We start from the raw sequence: 25,908 nt of genomic DNA, 5'->3' as shown, positions 1-25,908 counted from the left end.
GGGTGAAGGCTCGCAGAACAGCAGGGGCAGGAGGGCAATTGCGGGGGTGGGGCAGTTGGTGTCAGAGGGGGAAGAGGACCAGCTTGAACAGAATAGAGGGGGCAGTTAATGGAGCGAGCCAAAGGGCAGCTCCAGGACGATGCCATGGGCGGGGGGGAGCCGAGGGAAGGGTGGAGGAGGAGGTAGCTGCAGCTGGATGAGGAGAGGGCTCCTTAACTCAGCCAGTAGAGAAGCAGCAGGTGAGGAACACCGGGATGGGTGCGACGGGGGGGGGGGGGGCGGGGGCGGAGACGGGCTGGAGAGGAGGGAGGTTGCTGACATGCAGAAGCAGCTCGCTCTATGGAGGGGGTTGTGTACCCCCCCCAACCCCCACCCACGTGCCAGCAGCAGGGCTCATCCAGTGTGTGCCCAGCAGACTGCAGCCCTCTGCCTGGGTGAAGCTGCTGCAGCTGAGAGCAGCCAGCTGGCCGGGGGGGCTCCGGCTGATTCCTGCTGGGTCTGGGCCTGCACCGGTGGCTCTCTGAGCCTGCCTGGCCCGTCAGGGGCCGCTCTGAGGGCAGGAACTCACTCCACACAAAATGAGGCCTCGGAAGCAGCCGCCAGGAGAAAAATACAGTTTATTTACAAGTAGAAAGGGTTTAAAAATGACACGTTTCACGGACATCGAGACAGCCTCAGCTGAGAGCTCAGCGGGTCCCCTCCTGGCACAGCCCCCCAGGCTGCTCTCTGCAGTTAAAGCCAAGAGGATTCGAGATGTCATTTACTGCATCTGTAAACAGGAGGGAGCCCCAGCCAGGTGGGGAGGTGGGCGCAGCCTCCCAGCCAGCTCTGCCAGCACCCCGCAGCCTCGCCCCACCCCGCCGGCTGGCACAGAGCTCCCCCCACCCCCCGGCACTGACCCAGCCCCACTCCCAGAGCACATGCAGCCTGGCCGCTCCTCTCAGCTGCCTGGCCTTTGCTGGCCTCGGACAAGCAGCTTTCAACCATGATAAACCGCGGGGCTAACACAGCTGCTGAGGCCCGGCCCACTGTAACCTGGGGCTCCAGGAAGCCAGCCCTGGGTCATTAGCTCGGGGGGAGCTGGAAAGGGGGACTGAGGGCAAGGTGAGGTGGGAGCTCTGCAGAGGGATACAGGAGAGCTGAGCCCTGGGAGACTAGTCTAAAACCCTGCCCTGCCTTGCAATGGACACGGGGCACGGGCCATCCAGCTCTGCGGGGGTCAGACTCCCGCTCCCCGGGCTGCACACACCCAGCTCCCCTGCCAGCTGGCCCCAGGCTGTGGGACCCCTCCTAGCCCCAGCTGGGGCAGAGCCCACCCACTCAGTAGCCCAGCCCCCGCCTGTTCCCCACCTCGCAGGGGAGCCCCAGCTGGCTGCATGGAACGACCCAAAGCGACACATCTGAGAGGGAGGGGACGCTGCGTCTGATGCTGGACCCCCACCCAGCATCTCCACCCTGTGCCAGGGACCCCGGCTGCCCTCCCTGTGTCCCATGCAGGGCCAGCCAAGCAGAAGCTGATCAGTCCCCGCCGGAAGGGGGTGATCAGAATGATACGGAGGAATTCCCACTGGCCATAATCCTCGTGCCCAAACCCCACAGGAAACACGCCGCTAGTGCCACGCGGCTGCAGCCCCCACTTCCCTCCCCCAGCCGGATGCTAGTGTTTGAGGAAGGCAGCTCCCTGCAGGGAACAGCCCAAACTAGAGTTACATGCAAGAGAGACCCCGCTCCCCACTAAGCCAGTTAAGAGCCAGCGGTGCCTCCCGTCCCGAGTCCTAGCCATGGGCACCCCCAGGCAGGCCAACGACCCACTTCGAGTGGTTCTTTCATGTTCTCCATGGGGAGACATGGGGCCATGGGTGGCGTGAGGTCCCACTGTGCTCTGCAGTGGGGGGCTGTCTGAGCCAGAGGAGGAGGGGAGCCCGGGGAGCCCAGCCATGTGGGTGAAGGGGGCACATCAGGAGTTCAGGAAGGGGGACACGGATGCTGAACTCCCCCCAGCTGGCCTACAGCAGGAGACAGCCCACGGCTACACATCAAAGGGCAGGGCCCTTTCCCTCGGGCTCTCCTCGGGACTCACTGGGGAGCTCGCCTCTCTCTCCAGGATCCCCCTTCCGCCTCCCCAGCCAGCTCACCACCCACAGGGAAGCGCCCGGGTTTTCCTGCCCCAGCTGGGGCTGCTCTGAAGAGCTCCTCCATTGTCAGCGTGCCCAGCGAGCAGATTCGGTCCCTGAAGTCCTCCCCGAGCACTCGGGTACCAGCTTCGCTGCCCAGCTCTGCCCTGGGGAACGGGGTCTCATGGGAACACACCGATGGCTTCGGAGCAGGGAGGGAGAGAAAGGGCAAAAGCTTGATCCAGAGTGGCTGATGGAGCAGCTCATAGCAGGATGGCGCCTTCGGGACAGCTTCACCCCGGCAGCCCCAGCACAGAGCGGGGCTCAGCCAGGGCAGTTAGAATTTCATGTTCTTGGGTGACTTGCGGCTGGCCTGCAGGGAACAGGCAATCTAGTTAGTCTCAGCACTGGGGGGCTCCTCCAGAGCGACTGCAGGTCAGTGGGTGCACCAGGTGCAGGCCTTCGGGGGCAGGGGGGCAGCCGAAGGACAGAGCCAGGGGCGCTCCCTTGAAGGTGTGTTAAAGGGTGAAGCAGCCAGAGACCTGGGCACGGATGTTCACCAGCCAAAGTCTTCCCTGCCAGGCGGACGCAGGGTAAAGGGAAAACCAGGATAGGCCAATTCCCCTCGCTCCAAGCAGAGGGATCCAGGGCCCGCAGCCCCCAGCAGTGGACTGGCTTTAGTGCAGGGCAGGCTGGGAAGCAGAGGGCCCCCCCCCCCCGGAGTCACAGCAGCAGAGGAGGGAATTACCAGCTGGGCCATGGGCTGAGTCCACTTTAAGCCAGTGTCCCCATAGCCCACAGCGAGAGCCCAGCTGCCTGGCTCCTCGTACCTGACAAGGGCAGGTCCCCCACATGCGCCCCACACACCATCAGCCAGAGACTAGTGCATTCGGGAGGGGAGGGGTGACCTCGGGTCCCCTAGAGACGGTGCCACCCACACAGTGCTCACAATCAGCAGCCCAGCCCCTCACTGCAGCTCTACCCTGGTGGGCAGCTCAGGCAGCCTGGGAGCCCTGCAACACACAGGGAGCCAGGTGGCTTTGCTGCCTTGCCACAGGGCCAGCCACGAAGGTCTGTGAAAGGTCACACGACACGGGTTGGGAGCCCCGAGGGGCTGTTCGGACAGCCAGCTCCTGGCAGCGTTTGCTAACCCAGCCCTGCACCCCAGGAGGCTGATGCCTCCTCACCTGTGGCGGGAAAGCCAAGACACTGTCGCTCCCCAGTCAGTGTCCAGGCATGGGCACCTCCCGGGGACAGACCGTTCAGCCCCCCAGCCTGCAGTGCTTGGCTGTGCCCAGCAGGGGGTGCTCTGATACAGCTCCAGCTGCGTCTTGCCAGCAGCTTCACGTCAATTAACTCCCATGGGAGCTGGGGGCGTGCAGGGCTCAGTACAGGGGTACCCGGGGGACGTGCTCTGGCTTGGGATCTGCAGGAGATCAGGTGGGATGGAATGACTCCTGTCCTACAGGGACAGCCAGCACAAGGCGGGCGGTGGCGAGACCCCCTGCTCCATACCTTGCCCTTCCCCTTGGGCGACTTGGCCGTGGCTATCCTGGGGGACCGCCGAGTGCTGCCACGGGGCGAGGTTTTGGGCGTCGTTTTCCGGTTGGTGCCCCGGCGCAGGAGGCTGCTGCCCAGCTTCTTCGGGGTGTTCAGGATGCTGAAGGCCATCGACTGGCGCCGGTTGGGCTGCGGGGAAAGAGAGCTGGGCCATGGAGGGCCGGTTGCCTTCCACACGGCCCGGCAGAGCCCCACCGGCCTGGACAGTCCCTTCACTCCCAGCAAGCCGTGGAAGGGACGGACGCTCCAGCTGCTGGCCGGAGTCTGGAGCAGGGCATGCTGCGGCGGCCCATCCCCCCTCAGCTGGGACAATGCCCTCGATCCTGACCCTGACTACCCCTTGCTAGCCAGTGCTGCTCAACCACGTCCCCGGGTTCAAGCCAGCTCCAGGTCGGCCCCGGGGGCACAGACAAGTTGCTCACCTGCTTGCCGGTCGCTTGGGGCTCGCCCTTCCTGCTGCCACGCTTGCGCTCCTCGTTCCGCTCTCTGGGCGTCTGCGGCCGTGGGAAGCAGCTGGTTGGCTTCTTGGACTGGAGGGAGAGAGTCAAAGCTGGGACCCGGGCTGGCTGCTCCCCAGCCCAGCAGCGACAGAGCGCGCGTGTTATCACAGCAGGAACATGCATCGCTGCATGCGCCCCATCCTCCAGCGGGAGCCGACAGCACCAGAGGCGACTGGAGGAATGAGGAGGGTCCTGCAGTGCTGCCAGAGTGCAGGCAGCAGGCTCAGGGCATGGGAATCCCCCAGTTGCCTGCCCAGGAAGAGCATTCCCACCCCAGATCAGCCACACGCCCTCACCATCCTGGTCCCTCCGCTCTGTCTGCACTTTAGGGGGGTTTAAATGGGGGTGGGGTGCGAAAGGAGAGCTCCCCTTCCTTGGGCCTGCCCGGAGTGGGAGCTAGCAGCCACTCTGACCCCGGCAGGAGCTGTTACACTGTGCAGCATCAGCAGGAGTGCCCTCCGTGCTGCCAGCTATGCAGTCCTGACCCCCAGGACCTGAACCCCCCCAGCAATTCCCACAGCGAACCCACCGCAGCCTCACCCCTTCCAGTGCTGCGTGCTCATGAAAGTCAACGGACCAGCACTGTCCCCTGGGCTCACTCATGCAGCGAGCGGGGCAGGGCTCAGCTGGGCACTCACCTCCGGGGTGTCTGGGCCCTGGTGAGATTCATCTGAACTGCGCTTCCTCTGCTGCCGCGTGGCGATGCCTCCTGCCCAGCCGGTGCTGAGGGTGCTGCGACGGGCAGTTGCGCTCTCGATCTGGGAGGGCTGCATGCTGGCCCGGCGCAGAGTCTCCTTCGGGTCGCCCGTCTTCATCTCCTCATCTGTGATGACGGTCAGCGACTGGGAGGGCTGGGGAAACACAGGCACGGACAGGAGACTGGTGACGTGCTGCCTGCAGCGAACACATTCTCACACAGCTCAGTCTCAGACTAAGGCCAGAAGTGACCAGCGTGATCCTCTAGTCTGACCTTCTGCACATCGCAGGCCACAGAACCTCACCCACCCGCTCCTGTAATAGACCCCGAACCTCCGGCTGAGTCACTGACGTCCTCAGATCTTGATTTAAAGACACCCAGGAAAAAATTCTCTGTATCAACTCAGAGCCTTTCCCATCTAATGTCCCATTCCTGGCCATTGGGGAATTTTATACTAGCTGTCACAGATGGGCCACATGCCACTGTAGGCAGGCAGCCCCTCCGTAAACTTCTCAAGCTCAATCTTAAAGCCGGTTAGGTTTTTTGCCCCCACTGCTCCTCTTGCAAGGCTGTTTCAGAACTTCTCTCCTCTGATGGTTAGAAACCATCTAATTCCGAGTCTCAACTTGCTGACGACCAGCTTATATCCGTTTGTTCTTGTGTCCACATTGGTACTGAGTTTAAATAATCCCTCCCCCTCCCTGGTGTTTATCCCTCTGATGTATTTACAGAGAGCAATCATCACTCCTCAGCCTTTGTTAAACAAGTCAACAGTTGAACAGTCTTGGCTAAACAGGCCAAGTTCCTTGAGTCTCCTCTCGTAAGGCAGGTTTTCATTTCTCAGATCATCCTAGTAGCCCGTCTTTGAACCTGTTCCAGTTTGAATTCATCCTTCTTAAACGTGGGAGACCAGAACTGCACATGGTATCCAGATGAGGTCTCACCAGTGCCTTCAACAGCAGCAACAACACTTCCCTGTCTCTACTGGAAATACCTCGCCTGATGCATCCTAGGACTGCATTAGCCTTTTTCACGCCCGCATCACATTGGTGGCTCAGTCATCCTGTGATCAACCAATACACCCAGGTCTTTCTGTCGCTTCCAACTGATACGTCTCCAGTTTATAGTACAAATTCTTGTTTTTAGTCCCTAGTGCATAACCTGCCACTTTGCACTATTCAATTTCATTCCATTTTCATTACTCCAGTTTTCAAGGTTGTTCAGATCTTACACAATACTCCTGTTCTCCTCCGTGCTGGGAACACCTCCCACCTTTGTGTCATTTGCACATTTTATTAGCACACTCCAACATGTGTGTCAAGGTCATGAATGAAAAGCCTAAATAAGATCGGTCCCAAGACTGATCCCTGCAGAACTCTGCCAATAACCTCCCTCCAGCCTGACAGTTCACCTTTCAGTATGACCCCTTGTGGCCTGCCCTTTAACCAGTTCCGTACCCACCTCTCAGTTCTCATACTGATCCCCATCTTCTCCAATTGCACTAATAATCTCCCATGTGGAGCTGTATCAGATGCCTTGCTGACACCCAGGTAGATAGGAAATGCAGTAGCTCCATTGTCTAAAAAAATTAGTTCTCTTCTCCAAGAGATCTAGTTGGTCTGGCACAACCTATCTTTAAAACCATCTTGTATTTTATCCCAATTACCGTTTACCTCTATGTCCCTAGCTACTTTCTCCTTCAAAATTTGTTCCAAGACCTTGCATACAATTGATGTCAAACTAACAGGCCTATAGTTACTTAGATCCCTTCCCCCCCACCCTGCTTTTTAAAAATAGGTCCCGTATTAGCAATTCTTCAGTCAGTGGATAGTACCCCGAGTTTACAGATTCATTAAAAATCCTTGCTATTGGGCTTGCAATGGCACGTGCCAATTCCTCTGATACTCTTAGCTGGCGATTACCTGCGCCCCTGATTTGGTCTCATTAAACTGTTTGAGTTGGACTTTCACCTCGGATGTGGTAATTTCTGCTTCCATACCCTCCTTTCCATTAGCTACCCTGCCGCTACCCCTACGCTCCTCATTACAAACTGAGGCATGGTATTCACTTACGTGTTGGGCCAGGCCTAGATTATCTTTAGTCTCCCTCCCAGCCTCAGCTGCCCAAGTCAGAGCCAGTTAGCAGGTGCTCGGACTGCTGATAAAGCCAGCCCCTGAAGAGACAGGCTCACAGATAAGTTGTGGGCTAGTCGTCCAAGTACAGGTCTGAGAGCCAGAGCTCAGCTACCTGCTCCAACGCTGATCCAACATCTCGGGCAAGTCACTTCGCACCTCCTGCCTCCCGTCACATCTCCTAAAGTCTGGGAGCCTGTTGCCCTGGTATCAGAGCACTAGTCATTAATGGATTTCTCCATCCTCACTACATCCTATCACCCTGTTACACAGATGTGGAACTGTGGCACGGATGGTCACAGAGTTAGTTGCAGAGTTTGGAATAAAACCCAGGTGTCCTGCATCCCAGGCGCAGCCCCAACCAGCGGATCTCTCTGCCAATGAGCTAACAGCTACCTACCCCCAGAGCAGGGAGAGAGTGAGGACTGGTCAGTGGTCAGCACTCCAAAGGGCCCTTGAGAGGAGAGGCAAAGGACACTGAATGACGCGATCTGGAAGCCACAAGCACCAGCCAGGGAAAGCAGCTGAACAAAGGGAGGGAGCTTGTGCCAGCAGCCGAGGCTAAGAAAGGAAGAGCTACGCACTGGAGCCTGATCAGTGGGGTGGCGGTAGGGTGTGGTGGGTCTCTTCCCTCCTGCAGATTTCCGCTACTTCTCATGGGTCTCCACCCTCCCCAGCCCACCCACTGCTTCGTTCAAGACACACCGCCATGGGGGGCCTACCAGGAAAGTCTCTCCCGGACCGCTGGCAGTCCACAGACTGCTGAGAGTGCCCACCAGCGGAGGAGCACACACACCGACTGCAGGAGGAGGGTAGCAGGGTGAGACGGGTGGTCTGGCCTGGCCTGGAGTGGAGGGATCGTCGGGCAGGTAAGTCAGTGGTTTGTTTCTCTGGGGGAGGATTTGCCATCTCCTCTCCAGCTCTTACCCTAGACTCCAAGGGGTAGCAGGTCTTCATGTGGGGAGGACACACCCGGTTGCGCTGCTGCAGCTCGGCAATTCGGTTCCAATCATCCAGCGGATCCGGCTCATCCTGACAGGTGCCCAGATAAAAGCTGCTGCGGCCTGGAGACCAGGGCAGGGGGCAGAGGTGGGTGCATTAGTGTGTCTGAGCTGAAAGACACACTGGGACACCCCACTGGGGCCACACTAACGTCACAGCAGGGGAGCGCCATCGCGCACAGACTACAGGGAGAGCTTTCCACTCCCAGCTCTGCTGGTGTACCCTGATCCTGCCCCACAGCCCTGGACCCCGCCCAGCCTCTGCACCCCACTGCACCCCCTGCCCAGACGAAACTCCCCCGGCGGAGGCTCAAATGGCTAACCACGCTCCGCAGCCAAGAAAGAGCCTGCCTGCCTCATTCACTGCACTGACCCTCCCCCCGCCCCCCAGGCCATGAACTCACTGAGGCTGGCACTGCTGCCCGCCTGAGAGCGCCTCAAGGAGCTGCGGGTGGCAGGCCGGTAGCCGGGTAGGCTGAGCAGTGCAGGGTTGCCCAGGGTCTCCTCGGGAGAGGCAGCTCCCAGTCCAGCGAGGGATTCCTGAGAGCGGCAGCTGGTGATGGAGCGGGTGGAGGCGGCCGAGCGCAGCCTGCTCCTGGCAGGGTTCTGTGCAGGGGCGTTCTGGTGGGCCTGGGCCGACTGCACGCTGTAGAAGGACGCGTTGGCGCTGTCTGGTTCCTCTGCCTCGGCCTGTTTCTGATGTGTTAGAACACAAGGCAGATCAGCCTCATTGAGCCCTCCCCAGAAGCAGAGCCCCCTCAACGTGGGTAGGTGGGTAAAGCTCAGGACAGCCTGCAGCAGCCCCCTAGCATGGGCCTGCCATGGACCCAGCTGCCTTCCCTGTCTCTGGTGTGCACAGGAGAGACTGGGATGAGTGTGGGATGAGGAACAGATGAACCACTCCAACCCCACCGCTCACTACAAGGGAGGGCTCCGCACTCAGACGGCTCCTCTGCTGCTGACCACAGGGCCATGACTCAAGAGCCCCCTCCTGCAAGGAGGCCAAGAGCAGCTGGACTCAGGGCTGGACTTATCCAAGCCTGGTGCGATGAGGGCCTGAGGCCTGGGTTGGCCTTTAGAGCCAAGAGGTCTGAGGAGCTCCCATGCTAACACGCCATGGGCCTCCTGCCTCAGCAGATGTCCCACTTCCCCTCTGGCTGGGGGCAGAAAGCCCTCTGGTGTTGCTAGCTGGAAGAGCACAGGGCGTGATGAAACAGAAGCATCTTCAGATGCACCTGTCCCCAGCGCAGCCCTGAGCCCTCACTCCACCGGGCTCGGAGGGCCCTGCCTCCCTCCCCTCGCCAAGGACCCGGGGTTACTTTCGTCATGGTGATGTTGATGATCTGCGTGGTGCGCCGGCGAGCCGAACGGGTCTTGCAGCCCGAGTCGAAGGACAGGTCGCCCAGGGAGCCAATGCTGCTCTCCAGTTTGGACTGTGTGCGGGTGGGGATGGGGGTAAAATAGAGGCTCTCCAGAGACTCAACTTTACGCGGCAGCCGCTGGGATGTGAGCGATTCCACGCTGCCCGGCATGGCCGAGGTTTCCGACTGGGATCGGCCAGGCTTCCTGCTGAGACAGAGAAAGGCGAATGCAGCGTGTCACGGTGCCCTGTCTGCTCCAAACAGCTCAGAGCACAATCTAGACACGGACACTTGACCTGCATTTACCAGGCTGGCTGAGAAATGCCAGCCCAGGGATCTAACTTGTAGAGCTGGGCAGGAAAGGACCCAGCTGAAGGATATCACCTCTAACTCCCTCCCCCATTGGAGGCCCTGGGAACATCAGAGCCTGGGCCCAGCTGCTCTCGGCTGCCCCAGGGTGGGGGAAGAGGTACCTGGTGGAGTTGAGCGGCAGCATCTCATCACTGCTCAGGTCCAGGCTGTCTGTGCTGACGTCAGCTGGGTTCTGACGGAAGGTCTCCCGGCTCTTCAGCGTATCCGTAGCCACCTGGAACTTGCCAAGCTCCCGTAACTGGCGATCGGCAAACTCCACCTAGCGGGAAGGAATGACACAGTGAGGCAGGCTGCACTGCCAGGGTGAAGCTGGGGAACCAAGGGCTGGCCTGGACACGCAGCACACATGCAATAGAAACCCACTTCTGCTCCAGGAAAGGACTCTGGAGAGGTGGCAAAAAACCCTGGGGAACACAGCCTGACTCAAGGGGGATCTTGTCAAAAGCAACGGGCTGGGGCTCAAAGGGGCTGGGTTCCATTTCCAGCTCGGGGGGGGGCCTCAGAGAAATCACTTCCTCCCTGTAGCTCACTTCCCCCCCCTTAGGTCTCCCTGCTCTCAGTTATGAGGCCTAATTCACTAGTTTGTGAAGTGCTTTGAGCTCCGGCTGACGGGCTAGAAGATTATGGCCTTACAGCCTCTGGCTGCGTGCACGGGTTCTTGTGTGAATGCCATGCCCTGCCTTGTGCAGCGGCAGGTTCATTGCTAAAGGCCCTTTTTGCTGTCACTTCCCCCCTCGCAGCAATGGTAGCTGGGCTAGCTGATTGCTCCTGGGTGACGGCGGCAACAACTCTGCAGCAGAGAGGTTCTCCAGCAGAGTCGGGGAGTTAGTGAAGACCGTAGGCAGTTGTTGCTTGAGAAGCGGGGTGAAGATGGAGGCCAGACAGCCGTAGTACCCCAACAAAACACTCCATCACTGTTAAAACCCCAGCTCCCTGCTGAGCCAACACTTTGGATAACAAGCATGTTGGCATCCCTGCTCGTCCTGTAGGGTAGCATGAAGCACCATGCACCACTCTCCCCACCAGTGATGGACGGGCTCCCAATCTGCATCCAACCTTCCTAAACTGGGGTGCTGGTACGGTGGACTGAAGGGACCCAGATCTCTGCGCCCTCACAACTCTCTGCAAGGTGCAGCATCCCTGTACCTGTGCCTCCAAGCTGCGGACCTGGCTGGTCAGGTTCCTGCAGCTGAGCTCCGACTCCTTGGCCTGCAGGATGGATTGCTGCAGCTCCTTGGCCAGCCGCTCCGACTCAGCCTTGAGCTCGGCATTCTCCTTCTGCAGCTGCTCCAATCCCTTCAGCTTCTCTGCCAGGTCTTGGTTCTGCTGCTTCTTCGCCTCATAGAAAGTTTTTGCCTTCTCCACCTGGCAGGAGAGGAGACAGTCAAGCCACCGCCACCTTCCAGTGTCCATGGGAAATGATGATGGGCCCCAATGGAGAGAGCCAGCTGTCCATACCTGCGCTTTATAGTGCTCTGCAGCCTTCTCCTTCTGGGCCAGCTGCTCCTGCAGCTCAGATATCTTCACCTGCTGGCGATCAGCCTCTGCCTGGAGCTCCCCTTCCCGCACCTGCCGAGCCAGAGGGAGATAGGAAGCGCAAGAATTTAATGGAGCCCAAGTGCTTCTAAGTCACCCCAGGCTCCACCTGCATCATGGAGACGGCTCTTTGGCCATGCTTCCGAAGGGGCGTGGCTGCTGCTTCCTGAGGAGGATACCAAGGGACTCGGTGCACCAGCAGCACAATCCAAAGTCCCAAACTGGCCTTTGCGCGCCCACAGAGAAGGCCGACAGCAGACGCAGCCCATTGGCACTCATGCTCCTCCCCTCAGAAGACCGGCTGCCATGGCAGGGAAATTTTACAGGGCAGAAGTGGCTGAAACGAGGCTCCTGCAGCTCTCCCGTGCATCTACCATCATCTGTGTTGTGTGTGTGGGGGGGGGGGGGGGCAGCCCAACAGACACAGGTCCCCTGTATTCCACCTGCAGCGAAGGGGCCCTCTGGTCAACTGGACGGCACACTGCAGGCGTTGTACTCAAGCGGTCTGCGGTCACCCCCTCTCTATTATACACAAGCTCAGCGCAGCCCTTGGGGGTCCCAGCAAGCCCCCTACATGGCCTTGAGTCAGGCAGGCTGGTCCCCAAGCTTAAACACTGCCCTGGCCATGCAGGCCTCCTCCCGCCTACGCCGTGGTACCTTCACTTTCTCCTGCTGGGATCGAGTGGCTTTTTCGTTCTGGGCCAGCTTTTTATTCAGCTCCTCCACCTGGCAGGGAACAGGAGAGTAGTTACACCAGCTGCTTGGAGCCTGTCCTCTAAAGGCAGCACCACCCCTTCGGATGTCCAGGATTCCCCTCCTTGCCACAGTGCACCAATGCACTTCCCACAAGCCCACGGACTGTAGGGCCTCCAGACAGCTGAGCCTTAATGCCCAGGGAAAGCAGGTGCCAACGCACCTAGCAATGGAAACCCTCATTGCGTGAACCTGGAGGAGACCTATGGTCCTGCTAGATCTCGAAAGGGGAGGAAAGCAGAGCGCGTGGCTAGTGCCATCGCCTCTATTCCTTAGTCCTGACCCCCCCGATCGCCTGTCACAGAACAGCTCCAGGGATTACCAGCGTTGCGAGACCTGGTCAGCACTGCCTATCGTGTGGACATATTCCTTCAACAAATCTCCCCTGGAGGAATGTTTCAAGGGCATCGCTCTTAGTCCCAGACCCCAGGCCCTGTACAGATGCACATTCCCCACCCTTTCCCCAGCAGAGGCAGTATAGCCACCCTCAGAACCCAGCAGAGACTCTCCTCACAGCCCGGCCAGAGCAACTCCGGCGCAGGCCTCCACAGCCCTGGGATTGGTTAGTGGTCTCTCCAAGCAGACCGCTCACAATTGGCTTAAGTGAGTCTTTCATGGAAGAAAGGTTTGCTTGACACAGGCAGGAGACCAGCTACATGCTAGAAGCGAACAAGGTCTCTTAAGCCAAGACATTCAGGGGCATGAGAAACCCGAGCAAGGAATGAAGGCGTTAGATGCAAGAAAAAACAAGCAATGACCCACCCCAAGCGCCCCTGCGGATCAAAGCTCCAGTGCTTGTCTCCATTGCCAACTGTTTGCCGTCCAAGAACCAACAGGAGGGGAGGATGCAAGGCCGTTTTAACCACTGGAACAATTTACTAAAGGTCATGGTGGAGCCTCCATCACTGACCATTTTAAAATCAAGATCAACACTTGAATGTTTTGCTGAGAGATCTGCTCTAGGAATTATTGCAGGGCAGGTCTCTGGCCTATGGGCTACAGACTTGGTGATCACAGTGGTCCCTTCTGGCCTTGGAGTCCAAGGGTTCTCCTCCTCCTTGCATTTGCCTTGAACCCAAGTCACTGGGGTGTCTTGTGGATGATCACCCTCACCAGTACAAGTCCCGTGGGGATGTTCTCCGAGGTGCTGGTTTTGGAGGAAAGCTGCATCTGCTTTGCACAGCACCGTGTTGAGAGAGCCCAAATCAAGAACGGGCTGAAGAGGCTAAGACTTGGCATAAACGTGAAGGTAACTTCCATGATCCCAACAGAGGGAGCCGGGCATCAGCAGCTGTTAACATCTGTAGATCGGTTTGGATACTGGGGATGAGCACACGCTTGGCTACTGCATTCTACAAGCAGCGGCCCTGTGGGACGCGTAGGGTTGGTTCTCCCAGCCTGCGGCTTCTTAGCAGGGAAGGGTGCGTGGCCCAGTAGCAAGGGGGACCAGAGCAGGGCAGAGGGCAAGGATCCAGCCCCAGCCCTGTCTCCCAGCAGCCAGAGACCCCCCTCTATGAAACAGGCACCTAGTGGCCATGCAGTCCCTCTGCATGCAGCGTATAAGCACCCAAGCAAGGTATGCAGGGCCAGTGGGGCAGTTCTACCAGGAAAAGGGACCAAGATGATACCATGGGAGAAGCTTCACATTTGGTTCCCCGTGTTGTTTCCTACATGCCATGCTGCAACCCGCCCTGCTCACACAGCAGCACCAGGACTACACGCTCTGCAGGGTCAAAGCCCACCCCAAGTTACACCTCTGCCCTCCCTGGGCCTAGAGCTCAGTACCAGCTCTGGAGTGGTGCACATGGAGGTAACCAGCAACTCTGACGCTGCACACAGAGCGGGAAGGGGCATATGTAGTCACTTTTCAGAGCTGATCTGTGCTAAGGCCTCATGCGGGAGATGCTCTCTGAGAGCCTCACCTCCAGTCAGCGCCTGACCGGGCAGTTTGGATTCACTTGAAGTGCAGGATCCACGTCTCTGCTTCACTGCTTGGGAGAGCAGAAAGGGGTGGGAGCACCCTGGAGCTGATGCCCAGCCAGCAGAAGGGGAGCAGCGAGAGCAGGACTCGGAGAGTCCCCGCACTCCTCAGAGGGTTGCTGGGGGTGGAGAACACCTGCGCGGATGCCTGGCTGCTCGGCTCAGATTGCAGCGCAGCGCGTGGCTGTTACTGCGGCAGGGAAGGGAAGAGGAGGGAACGAAAGACACGCTGACCTGTGCACAGTGCCGTTCCGTGCAGCGTTTTAGGCTGTTACATGGGTAGGTTTTGGTAAGAGATTTCATGGCCTGGGTCCTCCCCTCACAGGGGTGAACGCGCAGCTCAGGGGAGGGCAGCCCAGTGGAGCAAACCAGCGTTCGTGGCTCGTTCTCCAGGAAGGCCCAGCATCCCCACCGCAAACAGTTAACAGGAGACGGCGGCTGTGGCGGGAAGCGGCAGCAGCTAGAGTCATGCACTGTCACCGTTTAAGCAGCCAGCACTTCGCACGCGTTACCTGCTTAGCTTGTTCTTTACGAAATACCTCTAGCTGCTCCACCTGTACAACGGGGCAAGCAACGAAGGCACAAATGAACACACCACACCCACCAGAAACAGATCGCCTACGACAAAGACCATCCCTGCTAAACCTCTACGAGGAGGCTCTCAAGCGGGATTTACACTGTGCCCATCTCCTTGGTATCTGGGGGCTGCGGCAAAGGGATGGCTGGCCCCTAAAGCTCAAAGGGGTGCCGGTCTGTTCTCTCTCCAGATCCCAACCAGCCTGTGTTGTGCAGGCCAGCCTAGCTCAACCCAGCAGCCCTATGGATCAGATTGAGGGGACCAGCCTCCCTGCGATCTTAGTGACTGCTTTGCTGTGCCAATGGCCCAGCACTTGGAGTGATTGCACAGCAGAGCTGACCAGCAGCAGGGACAGATTAACTCTCGGGAGCAGAGATGCTGCTTTCCAGGCCAGCGTCACCAGCCAAGCTGGCCATGTAGCGGAATTAGCCAGCCAGCTCAACCACCTCTCATAGGACTTGCCCAGGAGGTGTCAGTGGGCTGTTCGGGGGGGCCGGCACCGTTCACTGCAGGTCTGGAGAAACTTGCTTCCCTTCTCCACTCCCAACTGGCAGCCCTGACACCCTCGGGTAGCACTTAGCTGGGAGGCGCGGGGTACAGTTGGCCTTTAACAGCAGACCCCAAAGCACTCTGAGAATCCTACCCAGGGCAGCTTCACGTCCAAACCGCTGGAGTCCCAGTAGGCGAGTCAGGACTTGCCCTTCCCTTCTCAGGTCACTAGCCTTCTCCCTTCCTGCCTTCGGTCCGAGCAAGCCCAAGCCAAGCAGAACGCGTAGCGGGTGCCCTACCTGAGTCGTCAGCTTCTGCCTCTCCTCATGGAACTTCTGCCTCTCCTCGAGGACCCTGACCTTGGCATTCTCGTACTTGTTGGTCATGGCCTCCAGCTTCTTCACAGCGTCTTCAGCCTCTCGCTGGCTCCCAGCCACCAGTTTCTCAGACTCCAGCTTGAGGGCCTCCATTTCCTGGCAGTGCTTCTCCTTTATCTGGCTGAGCTCGGCATCAAACATCCGCTGCCCTTGGCTGGACTTCTCCCTGAGCACGTGGTTCTCCTCCATCAGCTGGGTGTTGGCCCGCTGGAGCACGGCGAGCCGCTCTGCGTAGCTGGCGTTTTCCCCCTGCAGCCGCTGCACGGCGCGGTCTTGTTCAGAGAACCTCCCCTTTAGAGAGAGGAGCTCTGCCAGCTCCAGCTTGGCTCTGGCAAGCTCTGCCTCCAAAGCACTGGCTGCTTTCTCCCTCTTCTCCAGCTCTTCACGGTGTTTGCTTTCCAGAGAGGACTGCTCAGTCTGTTGCTGCTGGTAGAGGCGTTTCATTGGCATCAGCTCCCCGACCAAGGCTTGGGCATTTTGCAGCTCTAGCTGCAGAGGGGACAAGAGCTGCTCCTTCTGGAAGCACTTCTCCTGCCAGGCCTTCACCTCCTGGCGGAGCTCCTCCTGGCACTCGCCTTGGGAGCTCAGTTCCCTCTTCAGGGCCTCTATGGACATCCTCTGCTTCTCGGTCTCCTCCTGGTAGGCCTGCACTTCGGCCTTCATCCGAGCGCATCTCTCTGCTGCTCGAGAAGCGGCAGTGGCCGTCTCAGTCTGGAGCATCCGCAGCCTCTCCTCCAGCTTCTTGCTCTTCTCCGACTCCGCCATGATCAGGCGCTTCAGCTCCTTGCTCTCTCCCTCCTTCTCCAAGACCTGCCGGTGGAGGATGGACACTTCCTGCTCCAGGCTGCCAATCAGGCTGTTTTTCCTCTCCACTTCTTGACAGCACTGGGAAATTTGTTCCTTCCAGCTGTCCTCCGACGTGCTCTTCTCTTGAACGGAAGAGCGTAGAGAAGCCAGCTCCTTCTCTGCTGCAGCAATAGAGTCTTTACTCTGGGCCAGCTCTTTCCCCTTATCCAAGAGCTCTTTCTTCAGCATCTCTATGGTGCCATCTTGCCCAGCCTGTGCTGACCTAGAGGCTTCCAGGAGTTTCTCCAGCTCCAACACTTTCTGCTTCTGCTGCGTCACCTCTCTCCTCAGGGCCTCCAGCTGGGCTTCCTGATGCTCCGAAGTGTCCGCTTTAGTTTGAGCTGCTGCTTTCTCTAGGCTAGCAATGGTGTCTCGCTGCTCCCTGCACTTCTGCTCCAGTTTCTCCATTTCAGAGTGGAGCATCTCGCTTTCCTTCAGCTTCTCCTGGTAGAGGTCTTGGCTGGAGCTGTATTCCTGCTCTGTGTGCCGGATCTTCTCCTCCAAGCTTTTGAGAGACATCTCCTTGGAGTACACAATGGACTTGATGCTGTCAATCTCAGCTTCTCGGGTCCTGGCAACCTCCAGGAAGCCCTGCAGCTCATTTTCCATCTTGGCCGCCCGCTCCTTCAGTGCCTCCACGGAGGCAAGCTCCCCTTTCAGCTTGACAACAGTCTTCTGCAGGTCTCTCAGCTCCTCATTACGGGAGACGTTTTTCAGACGGAGCTCGTCCAGCTCCCCTTCCTTCTCCTCAATCAACTCCAGGGACCTGGCCAGCTCCTGCTGGTGAGCAGAACGCTCGGCCCTTTGCTCATTGATGGAGTTCTGCAGCTGGACTTCCAGCTCTGCCTTGCTGGCTTTCTCTGCTGCAAGGTCTGCCTCGGCTTGATCCATCTCCCCTGTCAGATGCTTCATCTCTGTGTCTCGAAGAGCTAGCTCCTGTTTCTGCTTCTGCAGCGTTTCTTCCAGCCTGGCGTTCAGCATCTTAACCTCATCGGACAGTTTCTCCACTTCTAGTTCTCTCTCCTTCAGGACCAACGCTGCTCTGGAGAGGTCAGTCTCAGTAGCTGTTAGCTCCTCACGCTTCTGTTCTCCAACACGCTTCACTGTCGCTTCAAGCTCTGTCGTCTTGAGTCTTTCATTGGACAACTCCTTGGTGACAACCTTGAGTGTCTCAGCTGCCTTCCGTGCACCCATCTCCAGCCGAGCTATGCGCTGGGCTGCTTCCTGCTGGGACGCCACTGTCTTCTCCTGCAGAGAGGCGAGATCGTCCCTGAGTTTTAGTGCCACGCTCTCCTTCTCCTTGACTCGTGCGACGGCTTTGGAGAGGTCAGTCTGAAGCAGCGCCAGCCTCTCTTCTTGCTCTGTGGTCAGGCACTTCATCTGTGCCTCCAGCTCTGCCACTTTGCCTTGCGCCGCCTGGAGCTGCTGGCAGGCCTGTTTGTGGTCTCCACTCAGAGCTTTTATGGTCTTCTCCAGCCTCTCACGCTCTCCATTGCCCCCTTTAGCGGCTGAGGACATTTCTGCCAGCTGGCGTTGCAGGCTCTCTGTCTTTGCCCTGTATTCGTCTCCCAGCTGCTGCACCTGCAGCGTGAGAGCTTGTCTCTTAGCCTGCTCCTCGCTCACCTCCTGCATAGCCTGATCTCGGTGCTCTGCCAGCTGCTGCATTCGGGACTCCAGCTCTGTTATCCTTTTAAGATTCCCTTCAAGGGTCTCCGAAGCTCTCCTCTTCTCATCCTCCAAGATCCCCTCTGTGTTCCGGACGGACTCTTCCATGGCCAGGAGCCGCTCTTGGAGCTGGGCGTTTTCCTTGGCCAGCCTCTCCTTGTCTGAGAGTTTCTGCTGGCCTTCTTTCAGCTTGTTCTCTAGTTCTCGGAGCTGGGCTCTCAGTGACTCAGCAGCTGCTGCTTGAGCCTCGCTCTGGGAGCACCGGGCAGTGAGTTCAAGGACTCTGGTGTCCAGCTCTTGGACTCTCTGGCTTAATTCAGCTTTTTCCCTCTGTATCTCTAAGGCAGAGGCCTGGCTGGCATCTCTGGCTTTCTCCAAAGTTTGCAGCTGAGCAGTCAGGGCTGCCAGCTCTGCTTCCTGTTCCTGCTGGAATTCCTGTAGCTGCTGCAGGGCAGACTCCCTTTCCTGCATGGCCTTCTCATGCTCTTCTCTCAAGGATGCCAGGTGTCTGGCTTCCCCTTCGCTTGTAGCTTCCATCTGCTGGGTGAACTGCACCAGCTTCTCCTCACTGTGCTTCAGGGTGTCACTGAGCTGGTCTACCTGGAGGCTGAGTCCTTGAATGGTCTCCCTGGAGGATTGCTCTTGCTTCTGGAGATCTTCGACCAGCTGTCCCTTCTGAATCCTCTCCTCCTCCATCTGCTGGTGAAGAGTCACCAGTTCCTGGTCCCTCTGGAGGAGGAAGCCGTTTAGCTTAGCAATTTCTGTGGTGAGTGTGTTTACCTGGGTGGTTAAGCGCTCCTCCTGCACTCTGGAGTCCTGCTCCAGCTTCTCTTTAGCCAAGTGGAGCTCAGAGACTGAGCCCTGGAGGTTGGCGATGAGGCCTGTGAGCTGAAGTTTCTCCTCTTCAAAGCGGCTCCGTTCAGACTGAAGATCTGCCTCCCGGAGGCCCTTCTCTTCTTCCAGCTGACGGATTGTGGCTTGGAGCTCTATCCCTTTAGCAGAGAGGCTGGCCACTTCATGCTTTAACTCTTCAAGCTGATGAGAGAAAGGAAACACTCATCAGTGATTTTCCACAGCAGTTCAGAAGATCTAGACACTTCTGCCCCAGAGAGCTGCTAGCTCTTCCACCCCCCGAAATGCAGCACATTCATGGCAAACCCAACGCTCGTTAACTCTACCTGGCTCCTGTGTGTTTTTTAGTTCTCCCACCATTGCCATGCTCCAGAGCAAAACCTACCTTTACTGAGCTGACCTCTTCCAGTACCGCCACTATAGGGCAACAGGAGACCACAGCAGCCAGCGAGCACATCAAGGGCCACCCTCTGAAATACGTACTATGCAGAAAGGGACCGTGCTTGGGAATCTCTCACCCTCACCATGCCCGGCAGCAGGAAAGAACTGTAGCTTTGCCATCTTTGTTTCAGCCTCCCTCCATAACCAGGGGTGCGTCACCCTTCTACCGCACCCCCTGCCCAGTCAGGAGAAAGATGTCCCTGCCAGTACTGCTTGGTAAGTCAGAAGAGCTGTCAGTTACTTTTGAGCTGGGAAATGGAGAATCCATCTCAAAGGGACTGGGGTTCTCCTCGGCATGCAAGCGTTCAGCTCTTTAGTTTCTTGCTGCTGTGCTAGCAGGCTGGCTACAGACACCATTTCAACAAGGGGCTGGTTACGAATCTCTATGTACACACAGATTTAGGTAGGGCTTCCTGTGCTCAGCTTTCCTCAATAGATCAGGGCATTTTTCTGAAGTCCTCTGCACTTGCTTCCACTGTAGTTACTTCTTTGACTTGTGCAAGAAGCCATACCTTCAGGATGTCCCCCATAACCTCTCCTTTCTCCTGCGTGGCACTCTCCCCCAGCCTTGTCAGCTGGTCTTCCAGCAGAGAGATCTTCCCCTGCAGAATCTCCATCTTCTCTTCCAAGCATTTCTGGGGAACAAGACACGAGAGTGAGGGAAAAAAGCAAAAGTGGGAGGGGAATAAACTATAATAGAAAAGTGGGGCTGGAAGGGACCTTGAGATGGTGATACAGTCTACCCCCCTGTCCAGAGGCAGGATCAGGAAAACCTGGAACATCCCTGGCAGGTGTCTGCCTAACCTGTTCTTACAAACCTCCAGTGATAGAGATTCCACAACCTCCCTTGGATGCCTGTTGCAGAATTGAACTCCCCTGAGAGTTAGGAAGATTTTCCTAAGCTCTAACCTAACTCTCCCTTGCTGCAGATCAAGCCTTGTCCTACCTTCAGTGGACAGGCAGAACAGTTGATCATTGTCCTCTTTATACCAGCCCGTAATATACCAAGACTTATCAGGTCCCTCCTCAGTTTAGTTTTCACAAGACCAGTTTTTTTAACCTTTCCTAATAGGTGGGGTTTTCTCAAGCTCTGATCGTTTTTGGTGCTTCTCTGGTCTCCACCTGCAGCAGCTAGCGCCTCACCCGAGCTGATAACACACCCTGCATCCTTGTCTGGCGCTCCAAGTCTCCTCTTCCTACTGCTGGGATTCCAGACCCCCACCTCCCTTCACACTCTGCATGGCTGACATCTTTTCTCAGCAGGACAGAAAGGACGCCTAGCTAACGCTACGCACAACTGTGTGCTGGTATTACTGCTGATCCATGCAAGGCACTTCTCCCTCAGAGACAAGCTGCCTCCACACTACTCCTTAGCCCAGAAGACACAAGCTTCGTAATCAAGTTCGGCATGCTGGGTCCCTATCACCCACCTCGTAGGACTCCTAATGTAGAGGACTTGCCTGGTTCGTCGGGTGTACCGCACAACATTCCCTACCTTCTCGTGTAGGGTGGTGTGGAGCTCAGTCTCCAGGCGGGCTTGTTTCTCCCCCGACTCCATCAGTGCCGCATTGTGTTCCTCGGAGAGCTCGTTCAAAGCCTCTTGCAGCTGCATCAAGTGGCTGGCGAACTCCCGCAGCTGGACCAAAATGAAAGACGCCCAAACACCGCCTGGTTATCAAGTGCATGCAGAGCAGGTGTTCAGCTCCGCTGTCCTTTACACAAGAGCCATACAGGGGATTATTTCCCATTGTCTGTATGCCCCCCGGCACTGCTGTATCCAGCAGCCTTGCACACACTCGTCTATTCTCTCAATCCCACCAGGAGAGAGATTGTAGTAGTATGATTTTATGTTTGTATTTTGTGTAATTTAGAATGAAAAATAAAAAATAATGAGATAACATAGCATGTATTAAATGTATTGAGGTATGATTTGATCATATCCTGCCAGCCATCCTTTTTAAACAGGGGAAAGGAATGGCCGAAGGGGCCATTGGTAGAGATGTATCATTTGTGTCTGGACTGATTTCAAGGCAGTAACAGACCTCTGAGGGTCACCATTTTGTTGTAGGTTTAGCATTCTGAAATAAGTAAAAGAATGCTGTGATTGTTTTCTTTTTGCATTGCAACTCGATGTTCCCGTTCAAAAATTCTGGTGTGTGTGAAAGTGAGGAATGTGTGTGTTAAAAAATAAGTGTGAAGGCCATCGCTGAACCAGATAGTCTAGGAAGGAACCGGAGACAGACACAAGGGCGCCAGGAGGCTGCAACACGCCCCTATTGAAATGTCAGAGGAGGACAGATTGACAACTCTAAAAAGGAGACGGGTACTTATCAATGGGGACAGGATAGCTGTGATCAAAACCAGCCTGGGGTAACTCCCTAAGGAACTTAATTAAAGAACACGATCAAGAATGAGAAGGACAATTTAAGAAAACAAGCCTTCGTCAAACAACAAGAATTGCTTACGGCATGACAGTGCAAAACTCATTGGTCCCAATGATGGAAAACTCACTATATAAACAGGGTGCCTTGCAATGCAACTTTCGGTTCGTCCTGCCAAGACTTCCCCAGAGCATCGTGTCACGACCGATGGAACCCGGTTCCCCCATCTTTGTGATCAAGCTAGCTGGGCAAGAGACTGAGCCGGACTCTGGACTGGTAACTATAACATCGACTGGCAGGACAGTGTGTGTGTGTGTGTGTGTCTCAGTGAGAGAGAGAGAGAGGTGTCATTGAATGCATATGCTAATTGTTGTATTTTCAATAAAACATGGCGTATTACACCTTTTCCCCTGAAAAAGATCTCGTGTGCTTCTTATAAGCATAACATTGATGGAGAATTGCAAAAGTGGGAAGACATACACTGTGATTGCTAGAAGGTATACCATACGTATAAAGTGATCCATCACTGAGGTGTGCATACCTCCAGTCGTAGACATGCTGGGCAATAGGGGTAGGATTAGAATCCTCACTCCAACCTATCTGTCGGGGAAAACTACACGAATAAAATATACACAAATGGTCTAGGTATATACACCCCCGGCTGTAGAGATGCCAGGCCATAATTAGAGTCCTCGCTCCTACTCGTCTGTGGAGGAAAATTGCATAGGTGAATATACCCTGGGTTGTAGCAGTAACGAGCCCAAAAGGTAGGACTTAGTGTTTCCCCATCCTGCTCTGTGTTTTTAGTGGGTATAGACTTTTGTGTTTTGTAAGTCCCAGCATGAGCATAGGCACAAGAAAGTAAAGGTAAAAGAAATTCATAAAGGAATATGTTTAGGTGAAACAAAGCTAAAAAAGAGCCGAAAAAATTGCCATTCATACAGGAAATGACTCCTTTTAAGACAATTTCGCAAAAGTTTGGGTGTAGTCCATGGACTGAACAAGCATTACCCAATGTTCATACTGGAGCTGATTTGGAAGATAGATTGGCAAAATATCTGTTGGTCTACAGGCCATCAGCCCCGATAAAGAGACTTGGCTGCAATCTGGATATTGTGGGAAGCATGCAATGAGGCATTTCTTCGCTTGGCTAGTTGTCAGGAGGGGAACGCCGCACTGCATGAGAAACTCAGTGTATCTGAACAAAAAACTAATAAATAATAAATACTGGCCACTGGGGTCCAAGGCCAGTTAGACATTCTCAAAAATACCCCAAAGGAAGTTAAAATAAAAGACAGGGAATTATCTAAATAAAAACAAAAAATAAGCATAACGAGATCAGTATTAGCCACAGTTTAAAGACCAGGAATGGAGGTGCAGGATAGTTTAAGTCACTCAGGAAGTGGGCGGCGGGTAATTCTCTTACATAAGAACAGCCGTACCGGGTCAGACCAAAAGGTCTATCTAGCCCAGTATCCTGTCTGCCAACAGTGGCCAATGCCAGGTGCCCCAGAGGGAGTGAACCTAGCAGGTAATGTTCAAGTGATCTTCCTCCTGCCATCCATCTCCATCCTCTGACAAACAGAGGCTAGGGACACCATTCCTTACCCATCCTGGCTAATAGCCATTAATGGACTTAACCACCATGAATTTATCCAGTTCCCTTTTAAACGCTGTTATAGTCCTAGCCTTCACAACCTCCTCAGGCAAGGAGTTCCACAAGTTGACTGTGTGAAGAAGAACTTCCTTTTATTTGTTTTAAAGCTGCTGCCTATTAATTTCATTTGGTGACCCCTAGTTCTTGCATTATGGGAATAAGTAAATAACTTCCTTATCCACTTTCTCCACATCACTCATGATTTTATATACCTCTATCATATCCCCCCTTAGTCTCCTCTTTTCCAAGCTGAAGCGTCCTAACCTCTAATCTCTCCTCATATGGGACTCTCTCCAAACCTCTAATCATTTTAGTTGCCCTTTTCTGAACCTTTTCTAATGCCAGTATATCTTTTTTGAGGTGGAGAAGACCACATCTGCACACAGTATTCGAGATGTTGGCGTACCATGGATTTATATAAGGGCAATAATATATTCTCCGTCTTATTCTCTATCCCCTTTTTCATGATTCCTAACATCCTGTTTGCTTTTTTGATCACCTCTGCATACTGCGTGGACATCTTCAGAGAACTATCCATGATGACGCTAGATCTTTCTCCTGATTTTCTGTAGCTAAATTAGCCCCCACCATATTGTATGTATAGTTGGGGCTATTTTTTCCAATGTGCATTACTTTACATTTATCCACATTAAATTTAATTTGTCAATTTGTTGCCCAATCACTTCGTTTTGTAAGATCTTTTTGAAGTTTGTCACAATCTGCTTTGGTCTTAACTATCTCGAGCAGTTTTGTATCATCTGCAAACTTTGCCACCTCACTGTTTACTCCTTTCTTCAGATCATTTATAAATAAATTGAATAGGATTTGTCCTAGGACTGACCCCTGGGGAACACCACTAGTTAACCCTCTCCATTCTGAGAATACACCATTAATTCCTACCTTTGTTCCCTGTCTTTTAACCAGTTCTCAGTCCATGAAAGGGCCTTCCCTTTTATCCCACGACAGCTTAATTTATGTAAAAGCCTTTGGTGGGGGACCTTGTCAAAGACTTTCTGGAAATTTAAGTACACTATGTCCACTGGATTCCCCCTTGTCCACATGTTTGTTGACTCCTTCAAAGAACTCTAATAGATTAGTAAGACAGGATTTCCCTTTACAGAAACCATGATGACTATTGCTCAACAGTTTATGTTTTTCTGTGTGTCTGACAATTTTGTTCTTAACTATTGTTTTGACTAATTTGTCCGGTACTGACGTTAGACTTACCAGTCTGTAACTGCCGGGATCACCTCTAGAGCCCTTTTTAAATATCGGCGTTACATTAGCTAACTTCCAGTCATTGGGTACCGAAGCCGATTTAAAGGACAGGTTACAAACCTTAGTTAATAGTTCTGCAACTTCATATTTGAGTTCTTTCAGAACTCTTGGGTGAATGCCATCTGGTCCCGGTGACTTGTTAATGTTGAGTTTAATCAATTAATTCCAAAACTTCTTCTAGTGACACTTCAATCTGTGACAGTTCCTCAGATTTGTCACCTACCCAAGCCGGCTCAAGGTTGGGAATCTCCCTAACATCCTCAGCCATGAAGACTGAAGCAAAGAATCCATCTAGTTTCTCTGCAATGACTTTATCGTCTTTAAGCGCTCCTTTTGTATCTTGATCATCAAGGGGCCTCACTGGTTGTTTAGCAGGCTTCCTGCTTCTGATGTACTTAAAAAACATTTTATCATCAACTTTGGAGTTTTTGGCCTGCCATTCTTCAAACTCCTCTTTGGCTTTTCTTATTATACTCTTGCACTTAATTTGGAAGTTTTTATGCTCCCTTCTATTTGAATCCCAGTCCAAGGCTTTACCATCACCAGACCCTTCTTCCTCCCATCTCATCACAACACCCGGCCCACTCTCTTCCCCGAATGCATCATTACGGAGGGGTCAGCTGAATGCAACCTACGCTGCCAACCCTTACTTACTCATAGGAACCTTTTATAAAAAGAAGCTGAACAGCAAAGCATTCAGTACTCGCAGATTCAAATGAAGTACGGTAAATTTACTCTCAAACAGACATCACTGTCAGAGCAAGGTTAGGCCAGGTATAAAACTAGCCATTATAAATGCAGCTACAGTACGGGTGCAAAGCTGTTGCTGATGCTACCTCATAGACTCAGACTTTAAGGTCAGAAGGGACCAATGTGATCATCTAGTCTGACCTCCTGCACAAAGCAGGCCACAGAACCCTACCCATCCACTTCTATAACAAACCCCTAATCTATGTCCGAGTTATTGAAGTCTTCAAATTGTGGTTTGAAGACCTCAAGCTGCAGAGAATCCACCAGCAAGTGACCGGTGCCTCATGCTGCAGAGGAAGGCGAAAAACCTCCAGGGCCTCTGCCATTCTGCCCCGGAGGAAAATTCCTTCCAGACCCCAAATATGGCCATCAGCTAAACCCTGAGCATGTGGGCAAGACTCACCAGCCAGCAGGAAAGAATTCTCTGCAGTAACTCAGATCCCATCCCATCACCGACCACTTAGCATACTTATCTGCTGATAATCAAAGATCAATTGCCAAAACTAAGCTATCCCATCATACCATCCCTTCCATAAACTTATCAAGCTTAGTCTTAAAGCCAGATGTGTGTCTTTTGCCCCCACTACTC

General features: G+C 54.9%; 1 protein-coding gene across 6 annotated transcripts in view; it reads right to left on the bottom strand.

Moving 5' to 3' along the window:
• Positions 1 to 599: 599 nt before the first annotated feature.
• Positions 600 to 25,908, bottom strand: part of NUMA1 (nuclear mitotic apparatus protein 1) — a 79,116-nt gene continuing 53,807 nt past the window's right edge. For 4 of the 6 annotated variants that reach the window (XM_050937622.1, XM_050953420.1, XM_050961671.1 and 1 more), the window contains 15 exons: positions 20,749 to 20,889; positions 19,766 to 19,888; positions 15,372 to 18,995; positions 14,519 to 14,560; positions 11,931 to 11,999; positions 11,196 to 11,306; positions 10,884 to 11,102; positions 9,839 to 9,996; positions 9,324 to 9,573; positions 8,409 to 8,700; positions 7,931 to 8,067; positions 4,813 to 5,025; positions 4,097 to 4,204; positions 3,630 to 3,803; positions 600 to 2,487 (listed from right to left, as the gene is read on the bottom strand). In XM_050937622.1, coding sequence (XP_050793579.1) covers positions 2,452 to 2,487; positions 3,630 to 3,803; positions 4,097 to 4,204; positions 4,813 to 5,025; positions 7,931 to 8,067; positions 8,409 to 8,700; positions 9,324 to 9,573; positions 9,839 to 9,996; positions 10,884 to 11,102; positions 11,196 to 11,306; positions 11,931 to 11,999; positions 14,519 to 14,560; positions 15,372 to 18,995; positions 19,766 to 19,888; positions 20,749 to 20,889 — 5,697 coding nt within the window. In that variant the 3' untranslated portion in view covers positions 600 to 2,451. The remainder of the gene's footprint in view (positions 2,488 to 3,629; positions 3,804 to 4,096; positions 4,205 to 4,812; positions 5,026 to 7,930; positions 8,068 to 8,408; positions 8,701 to 9,323; positions 9,574 to 9,838; positions 9,997 to 10,883; positions 11,103 to 11,195; positions 11,307 to 11,930; positions 12,000 to 14,518; positions 14,561 to 15,371; positions 18,996 to 19,765; positions 19,889 to 20,748; positions 20,890 to 25,908) is intronic. The other 2 variants (XM_050923284.1, XM_050915934.1) reach the window with 2 other exon arrangements.

Source organism: Gopherus flavomarginatus, chromosome 1, assembly GCF_025201925.1.
Source record: "Gopherus flavomarginatus isolate rGopFla2 chromosome 1, rGopFla2.mat.asm, whole genome shotgun sequence".
NCBI lineage: Eukaryota > Metazoa > Chordata > Testudines > Testudinidae > Gopherus > Gopherus flavomarginatus.
This window is presented reverse-complemented; position numbering and strand designations above follow the sequence as displayed.